Source organism: Rattus norvegicus, chromosome 13, assembly GCF_021556685.1.
Source record: "Rattus norvegicus strain SHRSP/BbbUtx chromosome 13, alternate assembly SHRSP_T2T, whole genome shotgun sequence".
NCBI lineage: Eukaryota > Metazoa > Chordata > Mammalia > Rodentia > Muridae > Rattus > Rattus norvegicus.
In genome coordinates, this window is record NC_141546.1 from 81,180,932 (window position 1) to 81,208,422 (window position 27,491).

The 27,491-nt window shown below is 45.4% G+C and overlaps 2 protein-coding genes across 7 annotated transcripts in view; both read left to right on the forward strand.

Moving 5' to 3' along the window:
- Nucleotides 1-10,735, forward strand: part of Ildr2 (immunoglobulin-like domain containing receptor 2) — a 61,914-nt gene extending 51,179 nt beyond the window's left edge. For all 5 annotated transcript variants that reach the window (XM_087581650.1, XM_087581649.1, XM_087581651.1 and 2 more), the window contains 3 exon segments: nucleotides 1,793-2,006; nucleotides 2,879-3,575; nucleotides 4,636-10,735. In XM_087581650.1, coding sequence (XP_087437776.1) covers nucleotides 1,793-2,006; nucleotides 2,879-3,575; nucleotides 4,636-4,671 — 947 coding nt within the window. In that variant the 3' untranslated portion in view covers nucleotides 4,672-10,735.
- Nucleotides 6,186-16,199, forward strand: LOC148001743 (uncharacterized). 2 transcript variants are annotated; one of them, XM_087581988.1, is made up of 4 exons: nucleotides 6,186-6,327; nucleotides 8,515-8,615; nucleotides 9,975-10,069; nucleotides 15,956-16,199. In XM_087581988.1, exons 1-4 carry the CDS (start codon nucleotides 6,186-6,188, stop codon nucleotides 16,116-16,118), a joined length of 501 nt encoding a protein of 166 aa, XP_087438114.1. In that variant the 3' UTR covers nucleotides 16,119-16,199. The 2 variants fall into 2 exon arrangements, with proteins under 2 accessions (XP_087438114.1, XP_087438115.1); XM_087581989.1 differs by lacking the exon at nucleotides 15,956-16,199 and adding an exon at nucleotides 10,306-10,735.
- The last annotated feature ends 11,292 nt before the right edge of the window (nucleotides 16,200-27,491 follow it).

Genomic DNA, 27,491 nt, shown 5'->3' on the forward strand with positions numbered 1-27,491 from the left:
GGCTGGTCCTTTACAGAAAGCGTTAGTGTATCCCCGTCCCACACTGGCATTATGTCTGTCAAGGGCTGCGCTGATGTCATGTTCTACTTGGCAGAAAGTTTAGTGTAACATACACCCTGGACAGCTTGTTACTATGAGTGGTCAAATGGTGACAGTTCTTACAATCAGGAAAAATGAAAAGGGTCAAGTATTCCTTAAAATTTAGAGAAAGATCTGAGCCAACGATGTAACTCGTGGGGATTGTGAGGGAACATTCTAGATTTTAACCAATAGTCTGTGAGCTGCTTTCTTCGAAGATGGGCATAAAGGCTGGAGAGGTGGCTCGGTGGGGAAGAGTGCTTGCTGTGCAGGCATGAGGACCTGGCTTTAGATCCTGGCATGTATGTGAAAAGCTGGTCATGGTTGCAGTTTCCCGTAACTCCCGCTCTGTGAGGGGTAGAGACACCAACCAGCCTAGCTCCAAATTCAGTGAGAGAATTAGGTGAACACGTAAAGTCCTCAGGCTTCCAGATACCAACACACACCACATCTTTCTCTTTAAGAGGTTTATGTTTAAATTTTGATTATAATTTAATACCAAATGATCCCATGAGTAAATTGTCACCCCTGTGTGCTCTCAGTTAAGGCAACACTAGGAGGTCCTGCTGTTGTATAAAATTCCTCCGACCCTCCCATTCCCACAGGGGATGGAAGGAAGGCAGAGGGAATCCAAGAAAACACATCTCTGCCTCCCACCTCTACTCTTGGCTTTACCTTTCACCCAGCAGCAAGGACTAGTAAATGTTGTCTCTAATAGTATTTTTGAAGTCTCAGTGGAAAGATTTAGAAAACAAGTGGATTCAGTTACATTACAAATAGATCACTAGATTTAAGTAAAACAAATCCAATACATTTCTAAGTTTTTAAAATAATCAACATTTCTGTTATTTTTTTCTAGCCTACATCATAATTCTGGTCCTAGTTCATAAGTGATTCTTATGAACTTCACAAAGCCAGGAAACGAGAAAGCTGTGACCACACCCTTTATATTTTTTAGGCAGGGGCCAGAGTTCAAGCTACAGCCCAAAGCCTGAGTCCATCTTCCAAACTTCTGGCCTGGTCACTCGTGACCACAAATACCTGGAATCCCTTGGTAGGGAGGGGAACAGCTCTAGCCTGGTCTTAGATCTGGTGCTCCTTGGGTAGGGTATTAAACAGCACGATCACGGTCTAAAAGGTAAGTGTGCTGAAACCAGGTGTATATGTCCTCTATGCCTTGACTTAGAACTCTTTGGAGAACAGAATGGCTGAGGGGAGCAGAATGGGCCTCTTCTAAAAGCAGGGTGTTCATACTGGCTCTAAAGACCCCTTTTTGGGACTGGGCCAGCCGTAGGGAAGATGTTATTAGTAATGGCTTTTTTTTTCTCTTTGTTTCTTTTGGCCCAATATGGCCTGGGTCATTGAAATTCATCACAGAAATTATATAGGACAGAGAAGAACATTTGAACAAGAGAAATGTACCAGGAGGCCAGCTGCAGACAGCCTGAGTTCTAGGAAGCCTGCCTTAGGTAGAACAGAGGCAATTGTCTTCCCAATCCAAGAACAGCATGTAGGAAGCCTCCATCTCTGTAAGCAAGCTGGGTTTGGCTTGGAGCCAATTCCTGCTGAGTAACACAAATACCACCTGTGCCAGTCTACTGCACACAACCGATCAGGACCAAGGCTCCCAGGCGGGAGCTTATAGAATATGTGAACTCAGCCCTTAGTAGCACTCGCCTTTAGAAAACTGTGATGCTTGCTTTTGTCCCTGCAGATAACAACACCATCTCAGAACTCAGCTCCCTGCATGACGATGACAGCAATTTCCGCCAGTCTTACCACCAGATGCGGAATAAGCAGTTCCCCATGTCTGGGGACGTGGAGAGCAATCCTGACTATTGGTCAGGTGTCATGGGAGGCAACAGTGGGACCAACAGAGGGCCAGCCCTGGAGTATAACAAAGAGGACCGTGAGAGCTTCAGGCACAGGTGACTGCCATGAGTGGGAAGGGGCCACTGTGTGTCTGTTCTTCTGTTTCTAGAGCCTGTGGAATATCTCTCTCTTAACCTACATGACACCCTTGTGATACGTCTGAGAAGTAGTCATTCAAGCCTATTGAGTGTCCTGTAACGAATCCAGACACTCTTTATCTGTTTTATCCTATAACCTTTAAAGGTTCCCGCCCACCATGTCCACTGCCCTGATCATAAGAACAGTAATCATTCCATATCTCTCATAATTAGTCCTTATACTTCTAAAAAGCGCCACTGCTATTGTTTCTATTTTAGGCTGAGGAAACAAAGTTGCAGATGCCAAGGAACTTGCCCAGCGTGATAAGTCCAACCAACATTTAATAATCTGTGTGGCAGCTTCATCTCTGAATGGCCTGCACCCGTTCTGTCCTCCAAGGACAGTAGACCCCCCTATCTTTCCCTTACCCACTGCAGAGGTCTCAGGCCTCCTGACTTAACTGGTAACTTGGTCCCTGCCTCAGAGAGAGGGACAGTCCTTTCTATGTCACCAAATATCCCTGTCTCCTGGGACCAGAGCTGTGTGTTGCTGTTTGCTATGGTGGTTGGAGTAACTCGTGTGACTGTCACCCAAGGGTCTTATCACGATCAGAAACTGGCCTGTGCTTTTCTGCACTACACAAGGTCTTTTCAGATACACAACTCCATTCTCGTCTTCCATACCAATTCATGAGAGAGCTAGGATTGCTCTGGCTGGACCCTCAGCATGAAAGGTGACAAAGTTGATTCATCCCGCTGGGCGGAGGGGTAGAGGCTGGGCCCCTGGAACTCCAGGGGTGCGCTGCAAGGGCTCCATGCAGAGTCAGTAACCAATGACCATCTGCCCACAGCCAGCCGCGCTCCAAATCCGAGATGCTGTCGCGGAAGAACTTTGCCACTGGCGTGCCGGCCGTGTCTATGGACGAGCTGGCGGCCTTTGCAGACTCCTATGGCCAGCGGTCGCGGCGTGCCAACGGCAACAGCCACGAGGCCCGAGCGGGGAGCCGCTTCGAGCGCTCGGAGTCGCGGGCCCACGGTGCCTTCTACCAGGACGGCTCGCTAGACGAGTACTACGGACGCGGGCGCAGTCGCGAGCCGCCAGGAGACGGGGAGCGTGGCTGGACCTACAGCCCCGCTCCCGCACGCCGCCGGCCGCCGGACGATGCGGCTCTGCCGCGCCTGGTGAGCCGGACCCCGGGCACCGCGCCCAAGTACGATCACTCGTACCTGAGCAGCGTGCTGGAGCGCCAGGCGCGGCCTGAGAGCAACAGCCGCGGGGGCAGCCTGGAGACGCCATCCAAGCTGGGCGCACAGCTTGGCCCGCGCAGCGCATCCTACTACGCCTGGTCGCCGCCAGCCACCTACAAGGCTGGGGCCAGTGAGGGCGAAGACGAGGACGACGCTGCCGACGAGGACGCGCTACCACCCTACAGCGAACTGGAGCTGAGCCGCGGGGAACTGAGCCGGGGCCCGTCCTACCGCGGGCGTGACCTGTCCTTCCACAGCAACTCGGAGAAGAGGAGGAAAAAGGAGCCCGCCAAGAAAACTGTGAGGGCGCACCCGGGATCTCTCTGGAGCTGGGTCAGGGAATGGGGGGAGTTGTGGGGTTGCAAGGCCCCCTGGCGGGCAATATGGGCGTGGAGGCACAGTCATCCATTTCCCTCTGTCCAGGGTCAGGTGGAGGAAGTAAGGGTGGGGCCTATTTTCTTCCTGTTGAATGAGTGAATGAGTGTGTGTGTGTGTGTGTGCCTGTCCGCGTGCGCGCGTGTGCTTGTGTAGGGAGCCTTTGCTTCTGCTCAGTTCTCTTGTAAATGGACACACACAGACTTCATTGCTTTCTCTGTACACTCAAGAGAAGTCTACTCTTCCTTTAGCCCCTGAAAGAGTTCCGGACTTTAGAAACATTGGGGGAACAGTTGCATGTCCACAGGGGGGCACCAAAGTACTCCTGCCCTCCCTTCCTCCTCACCGCACACACTGTATACTTCGGATATCACTCTCCATGCTCGAGAATTTCTGTTTGTAACCTGACTGCATTCTAGTTTCTTGTCTCTCGGCTGGGTTGACCTGCGTACCTCCCTGCCTTTATTCCTTTTCACACACTCAAACCCAGGGCCTTGCCCATGCTAGACAAGCTTTCTACCACTGAGCTACATCCTCAGCTCTGGGCAAGTTTTACTATGCAATGTGGAGAGCAGGGCAACGAACAGGAAGTAGGTGTTTGACGTTATATTAATCCCCCCCCCCAAGCACCTAAGCGTCTTTTGTTGTTCATTAACTAATTAGAGAAATGCAATGACCAAGGAAGGTACCTTGAGTGAGGAAGAAACTCTCGGGTGACTTCAGATTAATGGTACACCACCCACATGTCGGTATTCTTGAGACAATGCGAAGTTAGTCTTTGGCCATGCAACTGAGTTCTATCTTATGTACATTGGCTTTATGCATTGTCCTGGGCTTTGGAATCATCACCAGAAATCTAACAAAGTCTAGAGTCAAGAGTGCCTGGTTTTGATCAGGTTTTCAGCTCTGCCCGATGAGCCTTCGGTTGTATCTGTTGCTTTCTCAGTCTGAGGTTTAATGGTGGGCTCTTTCTGCTTTTCCCTAGGGCGACTTTCCAACCAGGATGTCCCTTGTAGTCTGATACCTTTAAGACACCTCTCTGGATTACTGGAAATCAGATGCAGACAATGGAGACAAGACACAAATCTGAAAGCCGGCAAGCCTAGAACCTTTTCTGGCCAGCAACCATCTTGGAAGCTTTGCGGATCTCTGATTTGCCAAGGGACTCCCCTTTAAGGAGGCTGATTTCAAATCTTAGTGCCCATCTGTCTTGAACAACTTTCAAGAAAACGATGTGAGAGAACGTATCACCTAATAACACACCACGTTTGTCTTGCCCCACCCCCACTTCCTGAGCAGAAACAAGACTCTGTCCAGTTCTGAAGCAGGTAGCTTTGGACCCCTGGTCTCTAGAAATTACCCATGCCTGCAGTATGTTTTTCTACGAGTGCTATTCTGTGCTTAGAGACAGAGGAATTTATTATTACTGTTAGAAGACCTTCTGCTCACAAGAGAGATAACGTCAAGGTAAAATGTACCTTGGATCCCCATCGCTTCCAGTCACTGGTCAATGAGTCTTGTTATGCTAAAATCAGAAGGCCTTTAGTGAGCTTAGCGGCAGTGACCTCCCGGGCAATCACAGAAATGGCTTCAATTTGCTGCTCTGACTCACAACTCTAAGTGGCTGGGACCGGCAGAGGATAGCATTTTGAAACACTGTCTTAAGTGGTCTTTTTTTTCCATCCGGAGGACACAAACTGCTTTTCATCTTTTTGTTGCACAGTGACACGCGAGCCTTGAACTCCTAAGGCTCCCCGCTCCCTGGTCTCTCTCCTCCTTCCCTCTCCTGGTCTTTTCAGGGCTGGTGCCTCTGAGAGTGTTTCACTCCACACTTCAGTATGAATAGCTTGACATCAGGTGCCTTTGACAGGTGTTTGAAACACACATTTGAGAGAGGAGGAAAGCAGACGTCGGTGATGCAAGATGAAGAAGGGGAAAGGACCTGAGAGGGAAAGGACGTGTAGTCTCGTGTAGTCTCATTTTCTTTCAGATGTGGGCTGTTTTCCCACAAACACACTCAGATATTTTTTTTTTTTTGATTTGTACTTCATTTAACAGTTATTTCTACCATCTTGTTTCTGCTGCTGCTGGATACCAGGGATGTGGTGTCCACATCTTTTGGCCTCATTGGCCTGCCACTATAGTGCTTTGGGGAAGAGAAAGATACCACTTCCTCAGCAAGAAGCACTTCCTCTTCCTACCCTTGCCAAAAGGAAAAAAAAATGGTTTTGCCTGAATCCCAAATTGGACTTTTGTAGGTAAACTGAGAAAATGGCCACAAATGCTTCCCCTCTCATTTTCCTGTGAAGGGGTTTGTCCTCTCACTACCACAGACCCTACCAAATGCACCTAAACTCTCCTACATGGTGAGAGACAAGCCTGGTCACCACGGCCATTATCTGGGCCCATCTTAACAGACATGGGAGAAAATCTAGCCACGACCAACAAAAGAACTGCCTAGCTGAGCCGAGCCCAAACTGGGGATTCCTACTTGAGAGGAGACGTTTGGTATCCCCACGTGTTCATTTATCAAGGATGAACCTCTCATCAGAATATTTGGCTCTGATTGGTCACTCACCCAACCTTGGGTGTCACACAACCTTCGATTTTGTTAACAGACGTTTCAATCTGCGTCATGGTGGTGAGACTCGTGACTGGGTGAAGTATCTGGAGCAAGGTGATGCTTGCTTCCCTAATCCAGTGGTGGTCAATTCTCTACTTATTGATCTATGTGTAGCCTCTGAAGAAGGTTGGTCAGCATTTCCTCTGACTTTTTCCCCGGCCACCTGACTGGAATTCCAGAGTCCATTCTGTTAGCATCCATTGTACTTCATGAGATTTTTTTTCAGAAAAAGTCCTCTATGTGTGATGTAAGGAGCTGCTGGGCGAGGGTTGGAGGGGTAGAATCATTGCCTGGAGGAGAACTGGCCTGCCAAAGGACTTCATGGTTGCTTTGGCTTGCCCTAGATGGATCAGGAGGATACTTCAGCCCAATGCTGGCACTTCCAAGGGCTGGAAGACAAAAGCCATAACTCTGGTGCTGAGTTTTAGACTTAGTTTAGCTAGTGTCCCTGGCTTCAGAAAACCTAGGTCTGATCCGTCTGTTTGGGCTCTAAATCCACATGGCAAAGACATCATTCCTTAATCACCAGCCTTTGATTTCAACTTGCTCAGGCACTCTTGAAGAATGTTGGATAGCCGCAGTAGCTATTGTTATACTGAGCACTGTGTCAGGCTTCTTACCACCAAAGAGCCCCGTCGCACAGGCCACAGAGACCAAATACATTGCTTTGTAGAGCCAGGGGCAAGTATGAGCTTAGTGAAAGCTGAGGGGAGCAATAAATTAAAAAAAAAAAAGTTAAAATTGGAAACACAAGTTCTAAAGACAACAAGTCTATAGGCTGGCATTTTTTTTTAAGTTCAATGTATAGAAGATAACAGGCTTTCAAAATAACTGGGGGAAAGTGGAACACAGATTGTTCTTTGTAGGGCTGCATGAATCGCATGGCTTCCAGACCTCCAGTAGAGAGGAGGAGCAGTGGGTTCTGGGTACGTGGGTAGGAGAAGATGCTAAACAGACAAGGCTAAGCCGGATGCTCTCCCTGCCCTCGACATTTCTTTACACACCCCTTTGTTTCTTCTCCAAATACTGTGTCCCGCACAGGAAGTGCCTATACGTATTAGTTCCTTTCCTGTTTTCCTAGGGCATAAAGAAAAGTCTCATATAAGAGGTGATCTCCATCCACTGATTCCCTACAATTTAAGAAGGAAGATAAGTCATGCCCAAGAAAGAATGAGTATATTTTATGCATATGAAAAGAAATAGTGCTATGGATAAATTATAATAAACTCAGAGATTTAAAATTTTTTTAAAAAAACTTAAATGGGAATATTTTGATATTTAACTGTTGTGTGTTTGTCCATCCATCCCAGTTTTAGGACATGCTCAGCGATCTGCAAAGGCAGGCTGTAGAAGTCTGAGCTGAGAAGTGGTGAGGGGAACAGAGAGAGATGAGTGGCAGGGGTGGGGAGGGGGCAGAGGCCTGCTGCAGGAGCTTCTGTCTCTGCCTGTGACTCACAGCTGAGTCAGGGACAAGCTGGAGAGGGAGCGTGGAAGCGGGTGGCGGGAGGGGTCCCCTGGTGCTCAGAGCTCTTCTCTAGGACGTGTATAGACTCATTAGGAGACTCAGACAGTGTTCAGTTCTTTCATCCAAGCAAGCCCAGGGGAGCTCAGGATGGAGTCCTCCAGGCACTTGTATCTACAGCTTGGGGTGCAGCAGCACCTCACATGGGTAGGGAACCTCATCTCTTCTCACGATCCTCACTCTGCACACGGTGTAGGCCTGTGTGAGGGTGAGGGGAGGCTGGCACTACATATCAAAATCTGGTTAGATCCGAGGCAGCCTTTGAGAGGAGTGGAGTAGCAGATACTGCATTGGTTCATCCACTCTCCATCCCTTTAAAAATAGATGGAGAAACCATTATCCCTGTTTGCAGAGTCCCAAACCTGTTAGATCTTTACATTCCCCGTCTATAGGCTTTTCCTGTTGGATCTGTGTTTTACAAAACTGCCTGGCCATAGGAACTATTTGCTTAGGGCCTGGAGAAAGATGGCTCAGCAGTCAGAAACACTTAACTGCTTTAGCAGGGGACCTGAGTTTGGTTTCCGGTAACCTCACAATGCTCACAGCTGTCGCTAACTCCAATCCCAGGGACCCACTGATCTTGTAGAGCATCTGGGAGCACGAATCTCACACGATACACGTATATGCCATAAAAACCACTCAGACACACAAAATAAAAATAAATACGTTGTTAAAACCCGAAAATGAAAGGATCTAGAGATGTGACTCTGTGATTGCAGGTGCTGGCTACTGTACCAGAGAAGCCACACTCATTTTCCAGCACATGGAACCTCCCCGCTCCAGTTGTAGGGGATCGGATACCCTCTTCTGGCCTCTGCAGGTACTGCACACATGTGGACAGACACGCAGGAAGGCAAAATACACACATAAAAAAGGAAAAAACATTTGAAAAAACACTTGGTAAAATAATCGCATGTGGGACTGGGGATGCCACTCAGTTGGTAGAGCGCTTGATTCGAGTGCACAAAGCCCTGGTTCAATCCCCAGCACTATAAACCAGGGGCTGTGGCACGTGCACGTCATCCCAACATTTGGGAGGTAAAGGCAGGAGAGTTAGAAGTGCAAGGTTACCTTTGGCTGCATAGTGAGTTCAAGGCCAGCCTGGGCTGTATGATTATTTTAAGAACCAAACAGTAAAAACAATTTTTAAAAAACACAAGGATTACTGTCTGCCTCTGTCAAAGATGCTGTTGAGCTGTGCCTTGGAGAACGGGTGGGTGGATCTGGAGTAAAGATTTGTACTCTGAACATATGCAGAGAGCCTTGTGGTAGATGTGTTTGGGTGGTGTTACACTGGATCGTACCTCTGGTGCACCCCTATCTGCTGGCCAGGGGTATTGTTCGTGTCTGTATTGGTCAGGATTATTTTATTCCAATGTCATGGTGAGGTCCCTCTAACTCCCTTGGGGCTGGCACTGGTGCAGCACCAGCTATGACACTGGAGACTGGCTCATCAGAGTCCAGCAGAAAGGAGACATTTAAAGGGAGAGGGTTGGAAGCCCTCCCCCAGGAGACTCCTTGAGATGTTCCAACTCCCAGAATAGTGATGTGTTGTGACAGGCTGAGATCAGACAACAAGAATTACAGGTAATTTTCTTATTCCCTTGCCATCCCGAATAAAACTTAGCTCGTGAATAGAAAGAAAGCCATCGGGGAAAATGGCAAACGTAAATCATTTCTAAAGGGTACAAATGAACGGCTTTGCTAATAGCATAACTTTTATGTTAGGAGCAAAAGTGGGTGGAGGAAAAATAGTAAAATATACCCCTTCCAAAATTGATTTAGTTGTGGCCAGAATCTTATGGGAATTTAGAAGTGATGCATACAGGGTAAGGATTATCCCTGGAGATTCTAAGATCTAAGAAGCAAAATGGTGCCTAGCATTCCCTGCCAGGACCCTACCTCCTCGGCACTTGGGGCAACCAGTGAAGCTCAAAGGCGATTAAGAGGCTAAGTTGCTTGAAGCCTGAGGTTGGCAGTGATGGGGCACATTTGTTCTTTGCAGCAAACCGTGTGTTTTCCCACCTTACACAATGTGGAGCTGAGGTTAAATATGCCAAGTGACCACTTATTGCCAAATAGCGTTTAGTCTTTAAATGGCCTTCTGACTGTCTAGGGTTCTTCCCAATTCCTGCAGTCATCACAGGCCCAGACCGCCACTTATTCTCTTCACAACCAGGTGGAGAGTGGGGAGAGCCCCCAGTCGATATTCACTCACAGGTCATCAGCGAGGAGAAGCTACGAAGATGGGTATTGGCCACTTCATCTATCCACGTGAGTTCCTTGAAGTCTACTCTGACAGGGAGGGGCCTTTGCTGGGAGGATCTCCATCCTCAGCACCAAGTGGTGAGGGAGAAAGGCTTTGACTAACGTGCTGCCACTCTCTGCATTCTTCTCAAAGAGGAATTTCTAAGCCAAGCTACAAATGCAGCCAGGCTCGGAATTCCACAGTTGAGGGCAGGGGCTGTCGTCCTCACTACATTTTGAGATACATTCTTATTTTTTTTTAGGTAAAACTGGGGATCCAGATCTAGAGGGGGATAAAGAAGACAAGAAGGATAAAGTTGTGGCAGTTGAGCTAAAAAGCCATGTTTGAGTTTTCTGTGGGGCTGAGTGGACAGGAGTAAATGTGGTCTGACTCCTTCTATCTAGAAGGTTGGGAGACACCCATAGCTTCTCTCTTGCCATGTTTATTAATAAAGATGTTAGACACTTCTCCGTGAGATATTTCCTTGTGAAAGTAAAGACCACAACATCAAAACATTGGGTTGCAAAGTTGCTTACTTCACGAGAGTCACCTGCCCCGTCGTTTTTGTGCCTTGTCTGTGACGTCAAAACGCAAATGTTTATATCACTGTCACTCATGATTATTTTCCTATGTCGGACAAACAAAGTGCATTTGGTTGTAATGTTTTAAAGTAAATAAAGCATTTCATCTAATTCTGTGATAAAGAACTCAATTAATTATATTACAGTCTTACAGTAAGTGCTTTCTCCAAGATTAAAAAAAAAATCATATGAAGTGACCAGGTATGGGACTGGCTTTATGAAGCTTAGTATTTAGTACCACTATCTAAACAATAGCAACACTAATAATAATAATAATAATAATAATAATAATAATAATAATAATAATAATGCACACACTCTCCAAAGAATGGTCTAAGTACTGTATTGTAGAGGTAGACGTTGGCAGCAAATGTGTGTCCCAGCAGACTTTAATGAGCTGCAGGCTGGGTGAATTCCGTTGACACTCGCTATGACATCAGGACAGAAGGTAGATGTGGGAGTTGGACAGTGATGGTACCTGGCTCACATTCAAGAAGAGAGCATTTGCCTGACTCTTTGGAGAAGGGAGAGGGCAGCCATTCCGTGGGAGGACATTTTAGTTTCTGAAGAGATTTGGAAATTCTTCAGCACCATAATTAAGGGAGGGCAATTAAAAGCCTTTGTGAGCATAAACAGTGGTGAGTACCTCGTGGAGCTATTAATCTCTTTGATGGCCAGGCCCTGTCAAGAGATTCCAGAAAACCTGTCTTTGTTTGAACCGTTAGGGCTTAACTCACTTCTTTTAGTAGTTCTGTTAAAACATTTCCATGTAGGTTTAATTTAAAAAAAAATAGACTCTAAAGCAGTTAAACGCTTATAACTCTTCCTGCTACTTGGTTAATGTTTTAACTCTGACTTGATTTTTTCCCAGCCCTTATAAAATACTATTTTTAAATTTCTCAAGTCTATTTAGAATCCCCCTCCCTACCATTTCCCCCTCTAAACCTTTCCTGGCTACTTTATAGATCTTCTCTATGAATTGTTTTTCTTCCTGAAGGATTTTTTTTTTTTGCATTGGTCCCTTGGTGGGATATACTATTGGTTTAGTTGCTGTCAATCACAATGTCTTGTTTTTGTCCCCCGAAGAGAATCTCACTGACTACAGAAGTCACCTTTCCTTCACCAAACTGAAGTCATCATTTCGCTTCCTTCTGATTCCCATGGTTGCCTTTGAGACGTCTGTCAACCCGATGGCTTTTCCTTTGTCAGCCATCATCTCCTTTGTGCTTCGGGATACTTTTACAACTTTGACCCTTGTCTCTAGGGTTCTTAGGTCTTAAAGAACACACTACTGTGGTTTTTATCATTATTATTTATTACGTCCGGGACTGTGCTTCCTCAGTCTGTGGGTTGGCTTTCTATCAAATATGGAAAACTTTAAGCTATTAACACATCAAATATTTCATCTCCAAACTCTCTTTTGACAAATCCAATTAAATGTTTCATCTTTTTGTTCTACTCTCCGTGCCTCTTAATACAGTCTTTGTGTTTTCTCTCTCTTTGTCTTCAGCTTTCTATTCTGGGTAATTTCTTCATGTTTATCTTACAATTCCCTATTTCCCCATCAGCTGATTCCAGTCCCAATTCTGATAGATTTTTCAGTTCTGGTGCTCAACTTAGCTTTCCTTTTTTTCTTTTCTTTCTTTGTTTTTGTTTGTTTGTTTTGTTTTGTTTCATTTTGTCTTTTGGACGTAGTCATTTTGATTCTTTATTCTTTTTTGCCTTTTTAAAAATTAGTTATTTTATTTATTTACATTTCAAATGTTATCCCCCTTCCCCATTTCCCCTCTGTAAAACCCCCATCCCATCCTTTCTCCCCCTGCTTCTGTGAGTGTGTTCCCCCACCACCACCCATTCCCACCTCACTTCCCTAGCATCCCCCTATGCTGGGGTATCGAGCCTTCACAGGACCAAGGGCCTCCCCTCCCCCATCGATGCCAGATAAAGCCATCCTCTGCTACATATGCAGCTGCCACCTTATTCTTACCCACAATTCCCTTTTGTTTCTTTGAACTATCAATATTATATTAAATCATATTTCAACGCCTATACTGTCTCCGCCTTTGATGTTGGAGATTGCTAATTTGCTTACTGTTGTTTGTGATTTTTTGTGTTTTATGTTTTTTTTTTTATTTTGAACATATGTGATAGAAAATCATGATATGTTGGCGTCAGTCAAGAAAGACCTTTTCTAATTTTTAAAGTACCCTGCTTCCCAAAATCTATATATTCAACAAGCAAAAAGTCAAAGATTAAGGAGAAACCGCAAAGAACTGGACATGCTGCAGAGGAAAAAAAACCAAAGTATAGAGATTTGTAATAAGATAAAAGGAGACTCTGATTTGTGTAAGATTCAGAACTGAATCTTTACAAGAAAATGGCTATTTAAATACCTGATATAAGACTATTTTAGGGAGCAAATGTGAGCAGATCATTAACTGTGAGGAGGGACTATACAAATTAAGGATCTAGATTTTATTCAGGAAGCAAGGAAAGACTAGACCCAAAGAGTGAGATGGAATATGGAGAAACAAAATGACCCATTTTCCTTCACTTTGGCTAAATCTAATATGAGCTTTTATATTCTTCTAATTCAAAGGGATAAGAAGCAGGGTGATTTCTGGGTCTCCTGGTAGAGATATCCTAACGCTTCTGATCATGCCATGGAGGTGACAGTACCATTCTCTGCTGAACTGCTTTCCCGCATTCCTGGATGCCTTTCAGGTAGCCTGAGATGGCTCACCCAGCCTGGCAGGAGTAGAGGAGCTCTCAAGTCCAGCCAAGGGGCAGGGATTAGCTTCATACGCCACCTAGTGGCATGCAATCACTGAATCTTTTAACTTTCCCAGAGTCAGCATGCTGGACAGAGGCAGGAGGGCTTGGTGTTCTTAAAAAGCTGTCCGTGTACTATCCTTACAGGAAGAGCTACAAGTCATCCATGGCTCCTAGGAGAGGGAGAATTAGTTTCCTTTAATGATGTGCTCCCCCACACTCTGTCTAATCACAAGTGCCTAGTTTTTCCTCGCACAGTACCCAGAAGAGTTTACCTTGAAAACATAATACGGAAAATCCTAAACACAAAACTCACACGGAGAAGCTTACAACCCCCACACGAGTAGTTCTTGGTACATGTAACACGTTAATTTGCATATATCCTTCATACATGATGAGCACTGTACCTGTATCACTCCTACTCCTTCCTCACCTTCCAACCGGCCCCATGTCCCCCCTTCCAAATTCATGATCTCTAATTATTATTGTTATACACACCACACGCACTCAAATCAAGACATGACCACACATGCACATGCACACATGTCCACAGACCTACTGAGTCTTTGGAGTATTGATTATATATGTACATGTGTCCAGGTGACACTATTGCAGGCAGAGCATCGTTTGTAGCCTGAAGGGTTTGTAGCTGGGTTGGTGTTTCTCCTCCAGAATGCTACGTCCTCCAGTACCATGGAGGTCATGGGAAGGAAGGCTCTAGGTGGGCACCAGCCCAACTTCTTCTCCATGTTCAATAAGTTATCGTTCAGTAAGTGTTGTCTTCAGCAATAGGATCTTATCATCAGTTTGTGGTCAGCAACCGGTAGCCTCAGTAGTAGCTTGGGTTTGGGGTTTCCATGGGACCTTCTGGCCAACAACTCAGTCAGTACTGGAAGCTTCATTTGGTGACGAGATGAATCCAGTTGGGGCTCTGTCTCCCCTGCTATTTGGTGATTTCATTTAGATTCATTTCATATATATACACATTTCAAGAAGCTTCTACTGTATTAGGTTTTCATATGGCTCTTTAAATGGGCCTTACTTTTACTCCCTTCTTTCCTCCCAAATGAATTTGATCTTCCTGTTCCAGTCTCCCTGCCGTGTGTGTGTGTGTGTGTGTGTGTGTGTGTTTGTGTGGTGTGTGTGAGTGTGAGTGTGTATGTGTATGTTTGTGTGGTGTGTGTGTGTTTGTGGTGTGTGTGTGAGTGTGTGTGTGAGTGTGTGTTTGTGTGTGTGAGTGTGTGTGAGTGTGTGTGAGTGTGTGTTTGTGTGTGTGAGAGTGTGTGTGAGTGTGTGTGAGTGTGTGTTTGTGTGTGTGAGTGTGTGTGAGTATGTGTGTGTTTGTGTGGTGTGTGTGTTTGTGGTGTGTGTGAGTGTGTGTGTGTTTGTGCGGTGTGTGTGAGTGTGTGTGTGTGTGTGTGTGTTCGTGCATAGCATCTTGTGTTTGAATGTCTAATCATTAGGGAGTGGCATTACTTGGAAGGGATTAGGAGGAGTGGCCTCGTTGGGGTAGGTGTGGTCATGTTGGAAGAAGTGTCACTAGGAGATGGGCTTTGAGGTTTCAACGACCCAAGCCAGGCCCATGTTTCTCTCTTCCTGTTGCCTGTGGATCCAGGTGTAGAACTCTCATCTCCCTCTCCAGCACCGTGTCTGCCACCATTCTTCTTGCTATACTGGTAATGGATGAAACCTCTGAAACTGTCAGCAACCCCCGATTAAATGCTTTTCCTTATAAGAGTTTCCATGGTTATGCTGTCTTCTCACATCAATAGAATAGTGACTAAGACAATACCATATTTATCTTTTTGAGTCTGTGTTACCTCACTCAATAATGTTTTTCTGCATCCATCCATTTACCTGGGAATTTCATGCTTTCTCCCCCTCCTCGTCCTCCTCCTCGTCCTCGTCCTCCTCCTCGTCCTCCTCCTCGTCCTCCTCCTCGTCCTCCTCCTCCTCCTTCTGTTTGTTTTGTTTTGGGTTTGTTTTAATGGCCACGTAATATTCTGCTGTGTAAATGTATCATGCTTTTTCTTTTTAATTCCCGTAACCCACTGACAGACATCTAGGCTGTCCAATGTCTGACTGTTATAAATAGAGCAGCAGTGAACATGGCTGAGCCAGTGTCTCTGTGGTCGTGTATTGTGGGTATTTGCCCAGAGTGGTGGAGTTGGATCTTGAGGTAGATCTCTTCCCATCTTCCCGAGGAATTGCACACAGACTCCCATGATAACTGTACGAGCTTCCATGTCCACCTCTTACTTGGCGTCTTTGCCTACAGGAAATGCCATTTGTTTTATTGGCCTTTGCCATTGTAACTGGTGAAAGGTGAAACCTCAAAGTAGTTCTGATTTGTGTTTCCCCAGTGACTCAGGATGCTGTGCATTCAGTGTTTCTCAGACACCTGTGTTTCGGCTTTTCAGAGCTTTGTTTAGATCCGTTCTCTGTTTTCAGTTGGGTTATCTGTTTCCTTGATGGCCGCTTTTCTTCATCCTTCATATTATTAGATCTTACCCCCATGTCCTATGTGTAGTTAATAAAAACTCCCTTTCTGTTCTACAGGCTGCCGCTTTATCCAGAGGACAGTGACCTTGGCCATGCAGAAGCTTCTCCATTTCATGAAGCCCCATGGAGTCATTGTTGGTCAGTGTGTGTGCTACTGGTACTCGCTCTCTTCAGGAAACCTTTGCTTTTTCTCACACTGCTCAGGTGGCCAAAAACATAAGACTAGAAAGGGAAAACCTAGGGGAAAACCAAGTACTACTTTTCTGCTAAAGGAGCATAACAATAAAGTGACTCCTAAAGATTGTCTGCTATGCTCAAGATCAGCGCCTTCCTCAGCCATCCATACAGAAGCTTCCTCCTGCAGCAGATGGGAGCAAATACAAAGACTTAGGGCCAGACAATGTGCAGAGGGTGGGAAACCTTGGAATGCTCTGTCCTAAATGGGATTTCCCTATTAAGTACCCCCTTCTCGGCTCAGGCAGCTGAATATTGTAAAAGCCAGTGGTGCTGGAAGACCCCAATGGAAGAAGGCCTTCTAGACACAGCCAGGCTGATGATATACTGGGCCTGCACCAGTCTAAACAAAGGAGAGCTGAGAGGGGAAGTGGACATGAGCCCCGTCGCAGAAGCTATCTCCACTTGATAACCACTCTCAAGGGAAGATCTTTCTCCCAGTAGAACCTCACTGGGTATACAAACCACACGAAAGGTCAGGCCCCGTGCTCCCCAGCACATGAGTGAGGCAAAACAACTTCAATGGTATTTTTGGAGAGCTTTTGTTTCAGTGGTGTGTGTGTGTGTGTGTGTGTGTGTGTGTGTGTGTGTGTGTGTGTTGTTGTTGTTGTTGTTTCGCTCTCATAATACATTATCCGCTGCAAGTCCTTTGCTTCCATATTATGGTTTTCAGTTCTGTGTTTTAATAAAATGTCTGTGTGTCTGCATCTATATGTGTTTCTTGGGCTTTTCTTTGTCTCTTTTTTTCTATTTGTCCTCTTCTTTTTTTTTAAATCTTAGTTTAGTTTTTTTTTAGATGCATAATTTCTAACGAGAAAGAGGAGGAAAGGGTATGGCTTTGTGTAGGAAGTTGAGAGGATGTGGGAGAAGCTAGAGGAGGGGAAATCAGAATCAGAATATATTGTATAAAAAAATCTATTTTCAATTAAAAGAAAGGAACATAAGAAATCTTTTGGCTACAAATGGCAGAAAGCCAATTCAGACAAACATAAATTATTTTTAAGGCAGGATTATAAGTGGCTTATTAGAAAGATCCTAAAGCCCAGAAGCTCAGATTACCCAAGATACAATCCACAGACCACATGAAGCTCAAGAAGAAGGACAACCAAAGTGGGGATGCTTCAGTCCTTCTTAGAAGGGGGAACAAAAATGCTCACAGGAGGAGATTTGGAGACAAAGTTTGGAGCAGAGACCAAAGGAAAGGCCATCCAGAGCCTACCCCACCTGGGGATCCAGCCCATATTCATACAGCCACCAAACCCAGACAATATTGCTGACACCAAGAAGTGCATACTGACAGGAGCCTGTAATAGCTGTCTCCTGACAGGCTTTTCCAGAGCATGACAAATACAGAGGCAGATGCTTGCAGCCAACCGTTGAACTGACAATGAGGTCCTATTGGAGGAGTTAGAGAAAGGATTGAAGGAGCTGAAGGGGGTTGCAATCCCGTAAGAACAGCAATACCAACCAACCAGAGCTCCCAGGGACTAAACCACAATCCAAAGAGTACACATGGACAAACCCATGGCTCCAGATGCATATGTAGCAGAGGATGACCTTGTTGGGCACCAAGGGGAGGAGAAGCCCTTGGTCCTGCCAAGGCTGGATCCCCCACCCCCCATGTAGGTGAGTGTCAGGGCAGGGAGGCTGGAAGCGGTGGGTGGTTGGGTGAGGGAACACCTTCATAGAAGAAGGGGGAGGAGGAATGGGATGGGGGGTTATGAATGGGAAACCGGGAAAAGGGATAACATTTGAAATATAAATTTAGAAATATAAAAAAAAAAAAGACCTGCAGTGACTTGAAGAATGAAAGGTCTGTAGGAGCTGGGTGTGAGGCTCACTGAGGGCATTATCCCCTATGTCTACTTACCTCCTGCATCTATACATCATCTATGCCTTCCTCCAGGGAGAGCAGTCTTTCTCTTCAAGGCAGGAACATGGCCACAAGCAGTCCACGAGGACCTGTTTGCAAATGTATTTAACCGGACAGGAGGATGACTTTACTTAAAAGAGCAATCCTGGTCAGTGATTTACCCATGTTGAGTCTCATGCTCGTGTTTTAAATAATCGTTGTGATTGGAAAAAGCCAAATCCACTTAGAACCAGGAATGTCACCCAAAGACTCTGGTATCGAATGCTTTTGGAACTACTGGGAGGCACTAGAACTTTTCGAGGCAATGTCTGCTTTGATCTTTAGGGGTGTTTCCTCTCAGGGAATTGTGGGTGTTTAGCATTTCTGTGCTTCCTGGCTCAGACAGAACATCCTCACTGGGGGCACCAGGGAGACTATTTTCACTGTGTCTCAGTGACAAATCCCACCAAAGCCTTCCGTGCATCCTCACACCTTCTTGGTTCCACAAAGCTTGTTTTGGATTTAGAAAGCCATCTGTGTAGCCACCTTAGAAGAGACATTTAATCTCCTCCCTTGATTGCTCCAGTGTCTTCATTTCTCCTCTCCTACCACAGGCATCGTCTCCTACTGCATTTTATTAATCTCTAGATTAGCAGTTCTCAACCTGTGGGTCTCGGCCCCTTCAGCAACCCTCTATCTTGAAAACATATTAGGATTCATAATAGTAGCAAAATTACAGTTATGAAATAGCAACACAAATAATTTTATGGTTGGGGGAACTCATGACATGAGGAACTGTATTAAAGGGTTGCAGCATCAGGAAGGTTGAGTTAAAGGGTTGCAGCATTAGGAAGGTTGAGAACCACTGTTCTAGATAATTTTGAGAAAAATATTGACTGTTGGGCAAGGTGCCTTCCCTCTTTGCAAGTCTCACAGGACAGGAGAATTCTCTGTGTCTCTGGTTCTGTGGACCGTTTGTGCCCCCAACCCTGGTGCTCTCTTCACAGGTCGGAACACTAATCCTGAATGTCATGGTTGCAGTCTTCAGATATACAGACCTTTGAGCGATGTTCTAGTTCCCTACTGCTGGGACAGAGCTCTCAGACAGAAAGCAACTTAGGGTGGGAACGAATTTATTTGCTTATATTTCCTGATCACAGTCCATCCCCGAGGGAAATCAGGAAAGGAACTCTAAAGAGGAGCTTGGAGACAGAAGTCGCAGAAGAACACTGCTCTCTAGATCACTGTCAGGATCTTACTGGCTTCCTTATACAGGGCAGGGACACCCGACCAAGTGACATCCACGATCCGAGAACTCCTGCAGCAATTAATGAAGAAGACAATTCCCCGGAGATGTACCACAAACCAACCGATCCCTGGCCTGATGACTCTAGGCTCGGTCAAGTTGGCAATTAAAGCTAGCAAGGACAGGGGGTAATTAAGTCATGAAGGTGGAGACAGGAGAAAGCTTGTTTTGTTTCTTTGTCATGGGGAGGACACAACAGCAGAACATCCATCTATAATCCAGGAAGAAATGCTTCACCAGGAGTGAATGAAGTAACACCTTCACCCTGGACTTCCCAGGTTCTAAAACTGTGGGAAACAAATTTACAAAGTTTAGGCTGTAGAATCTGTGATTATTATTTTTTTTTACAGAAACCTCAAATGACTAAGATAGTTACCAACCTGTGTTGTCTTTTCAGCACAAGTAGGAAAGACATCCTGAGTTCACGAGAATATGAAGTTTGTTGTGCTACATTCCCAGTGTCAAACTGAGTGACCCTGCGCCCCACCTCCCCCTTTCTGGCTCCAGATCCTTCTATTTTTAATTCTCAGAGACAACTCACACCCCGTGCTTTCCTTTGTTCATGTGGACGGAACAGTTGGGCAGAATTCTTCCTATGTGTCTCAGCTTTAGACCAAAGCTTTGTTTTCTAACATGGTTATGGGAACTCCTAGAGTGGGAATGGATTTGTCCTTCAGTGAGTTCCCTCCCATTGGACTGAACTCACATATATGATTTAACTCGTAAATTATAACTGAATTCACATATATGTCTTAATAAATTGTAACAACTCACATATGTGGCTTAGCTTGTAAAATATAACTGAACTCGCATATGACTTAATTTGTGAAATATGTATTACATATATTACATATATATAATCACTTCTATAACTTCTAAAATAGATGCAACTTTTAAATTAAACAAGGAAAGATCTGACAGGTGGTGGGGGTGCAGGTCTTTAATCCCAACACTCGAGAGGCAGAGTTAGGTGGTCTCTAAATTTGAGGCCAGCCTGGTCTACAGAGTGAGTCCCAGGACAGCCAAGGCTACACAGAGAAGCCCTGTTGCAAACAGCAATAACGAAGACTCTTTCATTTCCTTCCTGTAAGCAAAGCCTCAAATTAACCTGACCCACACTCTCCATAAGATTACATTTTCTTTACATTCGAGCATTTGATCTAGAAATTCAAACAGCATTTCAGACAGATTTTTTTTTGCAAATCCACAGCAGTCAATTCTTGTAGGAAAAGGCCACTTATTAAGAGAGGATCCCCTCAAGAAAAATGAACTCTGTGCTCAAGGCAATCTCCATGGGAAAAGCACGAACACACGTTTCCCCATGGTAACTCTCCGGACTCGAATAGCTGAGAAATAACGTGGGCTTTCGGAATGAGGCAAAGGCAAGGCACTCAGAACCATCCGGGGAGTCGTCCCTTGGTTCTTCTTCTCCAGGCGTTGGAGGGCTCTATGCACAGCGCCAGTGAGATGGCGTTGAGAACTGACAAACTGTCCTTCCTCCCAGCAAAAGCACCTCTCACTCAAAAGCACTTAATGCATGTTGCCAGCTTCTCGAGGATGTTCAAAATGAAGTCGAATGCTTTACTTTTTCTTTTAACTTAAGGGGAATAGCATTTTAGTATCATCAAGTATACCCCATGCTTTAAAATGGAAGGCTTGAGGGGCACTGTGAGCACCTCAAGGTCGACAACTCCTTAGCACTAGCTTATAGCAGAAGGAGGGCAGCAATGGGGAGCAGTTCCATGGTAGGCTCAGTCCCCGGATGCCCCTAACGTGATGGGTAACTAGGCCCTCAATGCGGGTGAGAAACTTGAATACCACATCCATCATCCAGGAGGGCAGGCCCTAACCTCACACACAGCCATGTCATATCCTAACTTCCCTCACCAATGACATTCAACATTGAAAGTGTTTTCTACATAGAAAACAGAAAACTCAAATAACCAGTGGTTTGACTGACAGTACATAATCTGGCAAAGATTTAAGTCTGATTTGTCATTGTCTGGGCCTCTGCAGCCTGTCTGGCACAGTAAGTGACTTAGGGTGCACACAGGTTCTCTGTGACCTGAACTTACTGCCTAGCAACAGTTTTCTTCTTTTCTTTTCTTTTTAAAGATTTATTTATTTATTATATATAAGTACACTGTAGTTGTCTTCAGACACACCAGAAGAGGGCATCAGATCTCATTACAGATGGTTGTGAGCCACCATGTGATTGCTGGGAATTGAACTCAGGACCTCTGGAAGAGCAGTCAGTGCTCTTAAGCCATCTCTCCAGCCCCAGCAACAGTTTCTACATCCAGTTTTCTTCTCTTCCTAGTCCTTGCTGTGCTGCACCATGAGGGCCACGTATAGCGAGTGAACACTATTGTTGGGTTTTTTTCTTTTTTCTTTGCTTTTGTTGTTGTTTTGGTTTGTTTTTTTTTGTTGTTGTTTTGTGTGTGTGTGTGTGTGTGTGTGTGTGTGTGTGTGTGTGTGTGTGTGTGTGTTATCCTTTCACTTCAGACTTCCTTCTGTGCCCTCTTTGAGCATTATCTTGAACTGTTCAGTTTGGGTGTCCTGTACCACCAGATTCAGCTAAAAGTTTCGGTGCCATTTCCCCATTAGTGTGTGTTCTGTCACCAAGTTCAACACACAAGTTAAAAACGCTTTTTTTGTTTATTTGCTTCACTATTTGAAAAGTAATCTTATTTTTGTTCTAGTTTCATTTCTGTTGCTGTTATAAAGAGAAAATAAACCAAGAAGTTTTCTGTTTGTTTGTTTGTTTGTTTGTTTGGTTTGCAGGGAGAAAGGGTTTATTTTAGCAGACAACTTCAGGGGATAATCTACCACAGCAGGGAAGTCAAGGAGCGGGATTTAAAAATTATCTACTCATCTCTCATCTTCACTCGGGAGCAGAGAGACATGCGTGCGCACACACTTGCTTGCCAGCCCACCTTTCACTCTTGTGTAGTTAGTATGTGGGCCTAGACTATGAAATGATGTTGTCCACATTCATGTGAATCTTCCCATATCACTCAACCCAAGTAAGAAACTTCCAGGATGGCGTGCCCCTGGGCCAACCTGATCTGGACAGTGCTCATTTAGAGCCCCTTCCCAGACGATTCTAGATTATGTCAAGTTCACAATTGAAACTAATCATCTCATGCTGTGGTGGTACGGAGCGCACAGCAGATTCTCACACGCTAGCACAACTAAAACCACATGAAGATGTCCTATAACATCCCAGAGGCCTGGTGTTAGACAGGCTGACAGAATCGCACTCAGAGGGGGTAATCGCCAGACACATTTCCAGCTAGGTCACCTCAGCCACTACAGATGATGGCAGACACTCAGGCTTTTCATCCTAGGCACGTGCTAGGCAGAGTTCTCAAAAGTTTTCAAAGGAACTTGCCAAGAGAGTTTGCTTTCTCAGTGACATAAGAGGGCAGGATGTGGGTCTTAGTTTTACCTACCAGTCTCTTACAAACAAGAGGTTCTGTGATGGCAGGGCAATGCCTGAGGCAGTATCAGCAACCATCTTGGCTTCTCACCCCAACTGAGAATTTATAGCTATGGAGATTCTTAGTGGAACTGATTTGGAAATAAAAAGCCAGCTTGCCCGTGCATTCTCTCTCTCCCTCTTCCTTTCCCTCCCTCCCTCTCTCCTGCTCCCTTTCTTTGCATGTGTGTGCATGTGTATGCATATGTGTGTGTGTATGTGTGTGTGTGTGTATGGTGTATGTGTGTGTGTGTGGTGCGTGTGTGTGTATGGTGTATGTGTGTGTATGGTGTGTGTGTGTGTGTTTGTGTGTGGTGTGTGTGTGTGTATGGTGTGTGTGTGGTATGTGGTGTGTGTGTGTGTGGTATGTGTGGTGTGTGTGGTATGTGTGTGGTGTGTGTGTGTGTGTATGTGTGGTATGTGTGGTGTTTGTGTGTGTGTATGTGTGGTGTGTGTGTGATATGTGTGGTGTGTGTGTGTGTGGTATGTGTGTGTGTGGTATGTGTGGTGTGGGGTGTATGTGTGTGTGTGTGTGTGTGTGTGTGTGTGTTTAAATCAGCACCTAGACTTGTAACTACTATCCCTAAATTCCCAATCTCAAAAGAACCACAGAAGAGTAGAAGCTGTCCACTCAAGACATCAGGGTTGGACAACTCAGAACCACACGGAAGATACCATGCCCAGATAGAGGAGAGGCACTACTGAGGCACTGCAAAACAGAACAGAACAAAACAAAACAAAACAAAAAAAAACCAAAACAAAACAAAAAAGAACAACAACCAAAACAAAGAACAACAAAAACCCAGTCTCAGGTAGACATGGAGTCTGCTCTTCCCTATCATCTCTGAGACTTGGTTTTGGTTTCCTTTCATATAAAAGGCAACAAATCTCGGTAGGTAAAAAGGACGGGGAGCAGCCAGCTCACACCCCACACCCGGGGAGCAGCCAGCTCACACCCCTCCCCCACCCGGGGAGCAGCCAGCTCACACCTCCCCCCCACCCGGGGAGCAGCCAGCTCACACCCCTCCCCCACCCGGGGAGCAGTCAGCTCACACCTCCCCCCCAGCTATGGCGTCAAACGACAATGGGCAAAGGGTCTCTCAGAGGTCTCTGGTCTGACTTGATCTGACTCAGAAACATCAGAGTATGGGAGAGTGAGGGTGAGGCCTCGGATTAGGGGATTTGGGAGATGAAGAGCAGGGTGCTTTGATGCATAAACACCATTCATGCTGCCATCTTTGAGAGGTACATGAAGAGATTTTTTTTTAAGGTTTTGTTTGCTGTGAATGCCACACTCTCAGGGATTTTCGAGAGACTGTCAGGATGAAACGCTTGGGTTAAACTGATTGTAACAGCATTTAAACAGTCCCCCTCTTAGGGAGGCTTCTGTCTTCTCATTTAGCACTAAAGGTTTTTTTTTCTTTCACAGCTTCTTTGAGGAGGCATCTATACTCAGCCTCAAACAATAGAGGGGGTCAGGATGCTCCGTTGTACAGCGATGAGCTTTAGAGGATGCCCCCGGATCTGCCCAATTACTCTTGGCTCTACCTTTTATTTCAATAGGATTTTAAGGTTGCTCCATAGAATATCCTTATGCATTGTCCTCTGAGCCAAGCTGAGAGAGCGGCCATCTCTGGTTTACAGATGAGAAAAATCAATACCACAAGCGGGGGAATGGCTCTCCCAAGCGTAGTTTACTATTTTTCTTTTAGCACTGAGTAGAACTGGAGGTAGCATCTACATCTGATTCTTAGTTCCGTTGACCACCTTACACTAAATCCATGCCACGTAAGCAGATACAGAGGTTATAGAAGCTAATATGAAAGGCTGTCACAGCAAATGAACCACCAATTAAAGAAACGTAGAACCTTGCATCCCTTTTGACATAGCACAAAGCTGCCAATGGTGAGAGATATGAAGAGTCTGCCGGTCCACGGACGGAGGGTGGGACCAGAATCAGATCCAAAGAGAGATCTAGAGACTGGAACAACGAGACAAGTGAAATCAGGAGGTGTTGAGGGAAAGTCTGATTTTTTTCATCTATGATAAAATAGTCCGAGGACAAGATGTGGATATATTCGTTCAAATCCTTTTGTTCAACTTGTCTTCACAAGTATTTGTTGGGCAGTCACCATGTCTGTGCAGTGTTCTTGGCACTCAGGTAACTGCCATGAAGAAGAATTGGTCAAATAAAACCTGCCATGCAGACCTCAGCCCCTGGTGAGTAGCTAGCTAATAAATGGATGGTTTCATAAGAAATCCAGTGCCAATAAAAAACAAAGTGAGGTGACAAAAAAAGACATTGGCTCACAAGGAAGAGGATGGCATTAGGAGGCAGGCCAGAGAAGACCTCTTTAGGGAGGGGGCATTTTCAAGCTGTTATTTAAAGGAAAAAAATGAGGACTATTAAGGACCACCAGGCAGCCTTCCAGGGAGAGAGCAAGTAAGACGCTTGCAGTAAGCATGACTTTAGCTGTGTTAGGAACAGAAGGGAAGCCACCATACCTTAGAGTCAGGGAAGAAGAAAGACATAAGCTCTGCCAGGGGAATTTTGGGGTCTAGGTAATTGGGCTCTGTTGGAACAATGGTGATGATTGCTGGCCACTCTCCCCAAATCAATCCTTCTCTTTCCTTGGTAAAGGACTTATTTGGGTACTTAGACACTGAATTTCCCAGAGTTCCTTGCGGTGGGGTGAAAGCACATGACAAAAGCTATTACCAGTGGAATGTGAGCAGGAAAGATGCGTGTAAGAAGACCCTCATTTTACTGAAGGGCAATTGTGTTTAACTTTTGTCTTACTCCTGCCTGGAGTGACAAGCATTCAAATAAAGACAGTGTGCAAGGCAGAGGAACGGAGGTCAAGATGGGAGGGACCTCACTCCCACGTGACAATACAGAATTATTCTGCCATGTGTGATGGTTCATTCTAACTGTCAACACAACACAACTTAGAACCATGCGACAGGATAGCCTCACTCGAGGATTGTCTAGATTAGGTGGAGAGACCTGCCCACAGTGCGCAACACTATTGCATGGGCTGGGTGCTGAGCTGCCTAAAAGTAAAGAAAATTGGGCCAGAGAGATGGCTCAGTGGCTAAGATGGGTGCTGTTCTCGAAGATGCCATGGGTTCGATTCCTAGCACCCACACGGCAGCTCATGACTGTCTATAATGCCAGTTCCGGAGGATCTGATATCCTCTTCTGGCATCTGTGGGTACTACATGCACATATCGCCAGGCATACATGCAGGGAAACACCCATACACATAAAATAAAAATAAATTAAACATGTGAATGACTAGAGAATGCTAGCAGCAAGTGAGCAGGCTAACGAGGACACCTGTGCGCACTCTGCCCTTGACTGCAGATGTGATGTGACTAGCTGCTTGAACTCCCCAAAAAATGGTGGACCGTAGCTTAGAATTGTAAGCCAAAAAAAACCCCCTTTCCTCCCTTAGGCTGCTTGTTGTCACAGTATTTTATCATAGCAACAGAAATAAAAATAGAATACCAGGCTGGACTGTTAGGTGAGAAATAAATTATCTTATTTAAACTCCAGTACTTTGAGGCCTTCGTTACAATAATGTAGCTCTTCCTATAATTAAACCCATAAGATATTTGTCCTTTATGAAGCTAGAAACTGCTAGAAAGATTCAAACAGATGACTGCTGTGGCCTGTGTTTCAAAAAGACCCTCTGAGTCCTGTATGGAGAACAGATTGCAGGAAGCCAGCAGTGGAAGGAGGGAGCAGCCCTGCTGTGTGAGATCATGGCTGAGATGGCGGCAGTAGAGGAAGAGATGCTGGGGAGAATGTGAACATTTTGGCAGAACGAGTAGGCTGGCTGATTTCTTAAATTGCTGGAGAGGGAAGGGAAGAGAAAAGCTGTGACTCTGAGGTCTCTGCCTCGCATGACTGGTGACACTGTGGTGGGATTTTCTGAAGTGCAGGAAACTGAGCGCAGGAGGAGAGAATGCATACGCAGGTCATAAAACTAGCTGTAGACTGGCACACACAACAGCGAGAGGAAGCTGATGGCTGGCTTAGTCTTATCTGTGAGCGCCACGTTCAGTGGAGATCCTGCCTCTCACCTAAAGTGGAAAACAACCCAGGATGTCAACCTTGGGCCTCCACACTCATGCACACACATGTTCATGCACTAGCACACACATGCAAACATGTATGCACATTCATGCAATCAGAGACAGGCCATAAACTCAGATGTATGCACATATACTCTTACACGTTTAGACACACACTCTCACATTCACACACATTCAACTGTCAAACTTGGCACATTCATACACAGACACACTGACATGTTTGGACACATACAATGAATTTTAACACATATACATTTCCCCATATATATTCTCACACTTATGCTCACATTCCAACACTTACACACACTTGGGTACACTGCATATCCTGACACATTCTATACCATACACACCTACCCACATTCACCCACTAAAGTTCTCCAGAAACCTGAACATATATATGCATACATCCAATCAGATACAATATCAGATTCACAATCACACACACTTACTTGCTAACACACTCACATAAACTCGTTCATTGTTTCTTACCCTCAAACACTCAAACTCATATGCTTGCACTTTCTCACACACTTATGCACATTCAGACTCACACTCGTTCTCACAGGCTCTCACAATGACACCCGCCTCTGAGCTCACATCTGCACTGCTAAAGATGCTC

Bases quoted from the DNA above. Each gene is read 5' to 3' on its own strand.
- LOC148001743 (XM_087581988.1), top strand. From the start codon at position 6,186: ATGAACCTCTCATCAGAATATTTGGCTCTGATTGGTCACTCACCCAAC. The intron at 8,616-9,974 runs GTACTGCACACA...CTTCACAACCAG, and splicing joins CCCTCTTCTGGCCTCTGCAG to GTGGAGAGTGGGGAGAGCCC. The intron at 10,070-15,955 runs GTGAGTTCCTTG...TCTGTTCTACAG, and splicing joins TGGCCACTTCATCTATCCAC to GCTGCCGCTTTATCCAGAGG.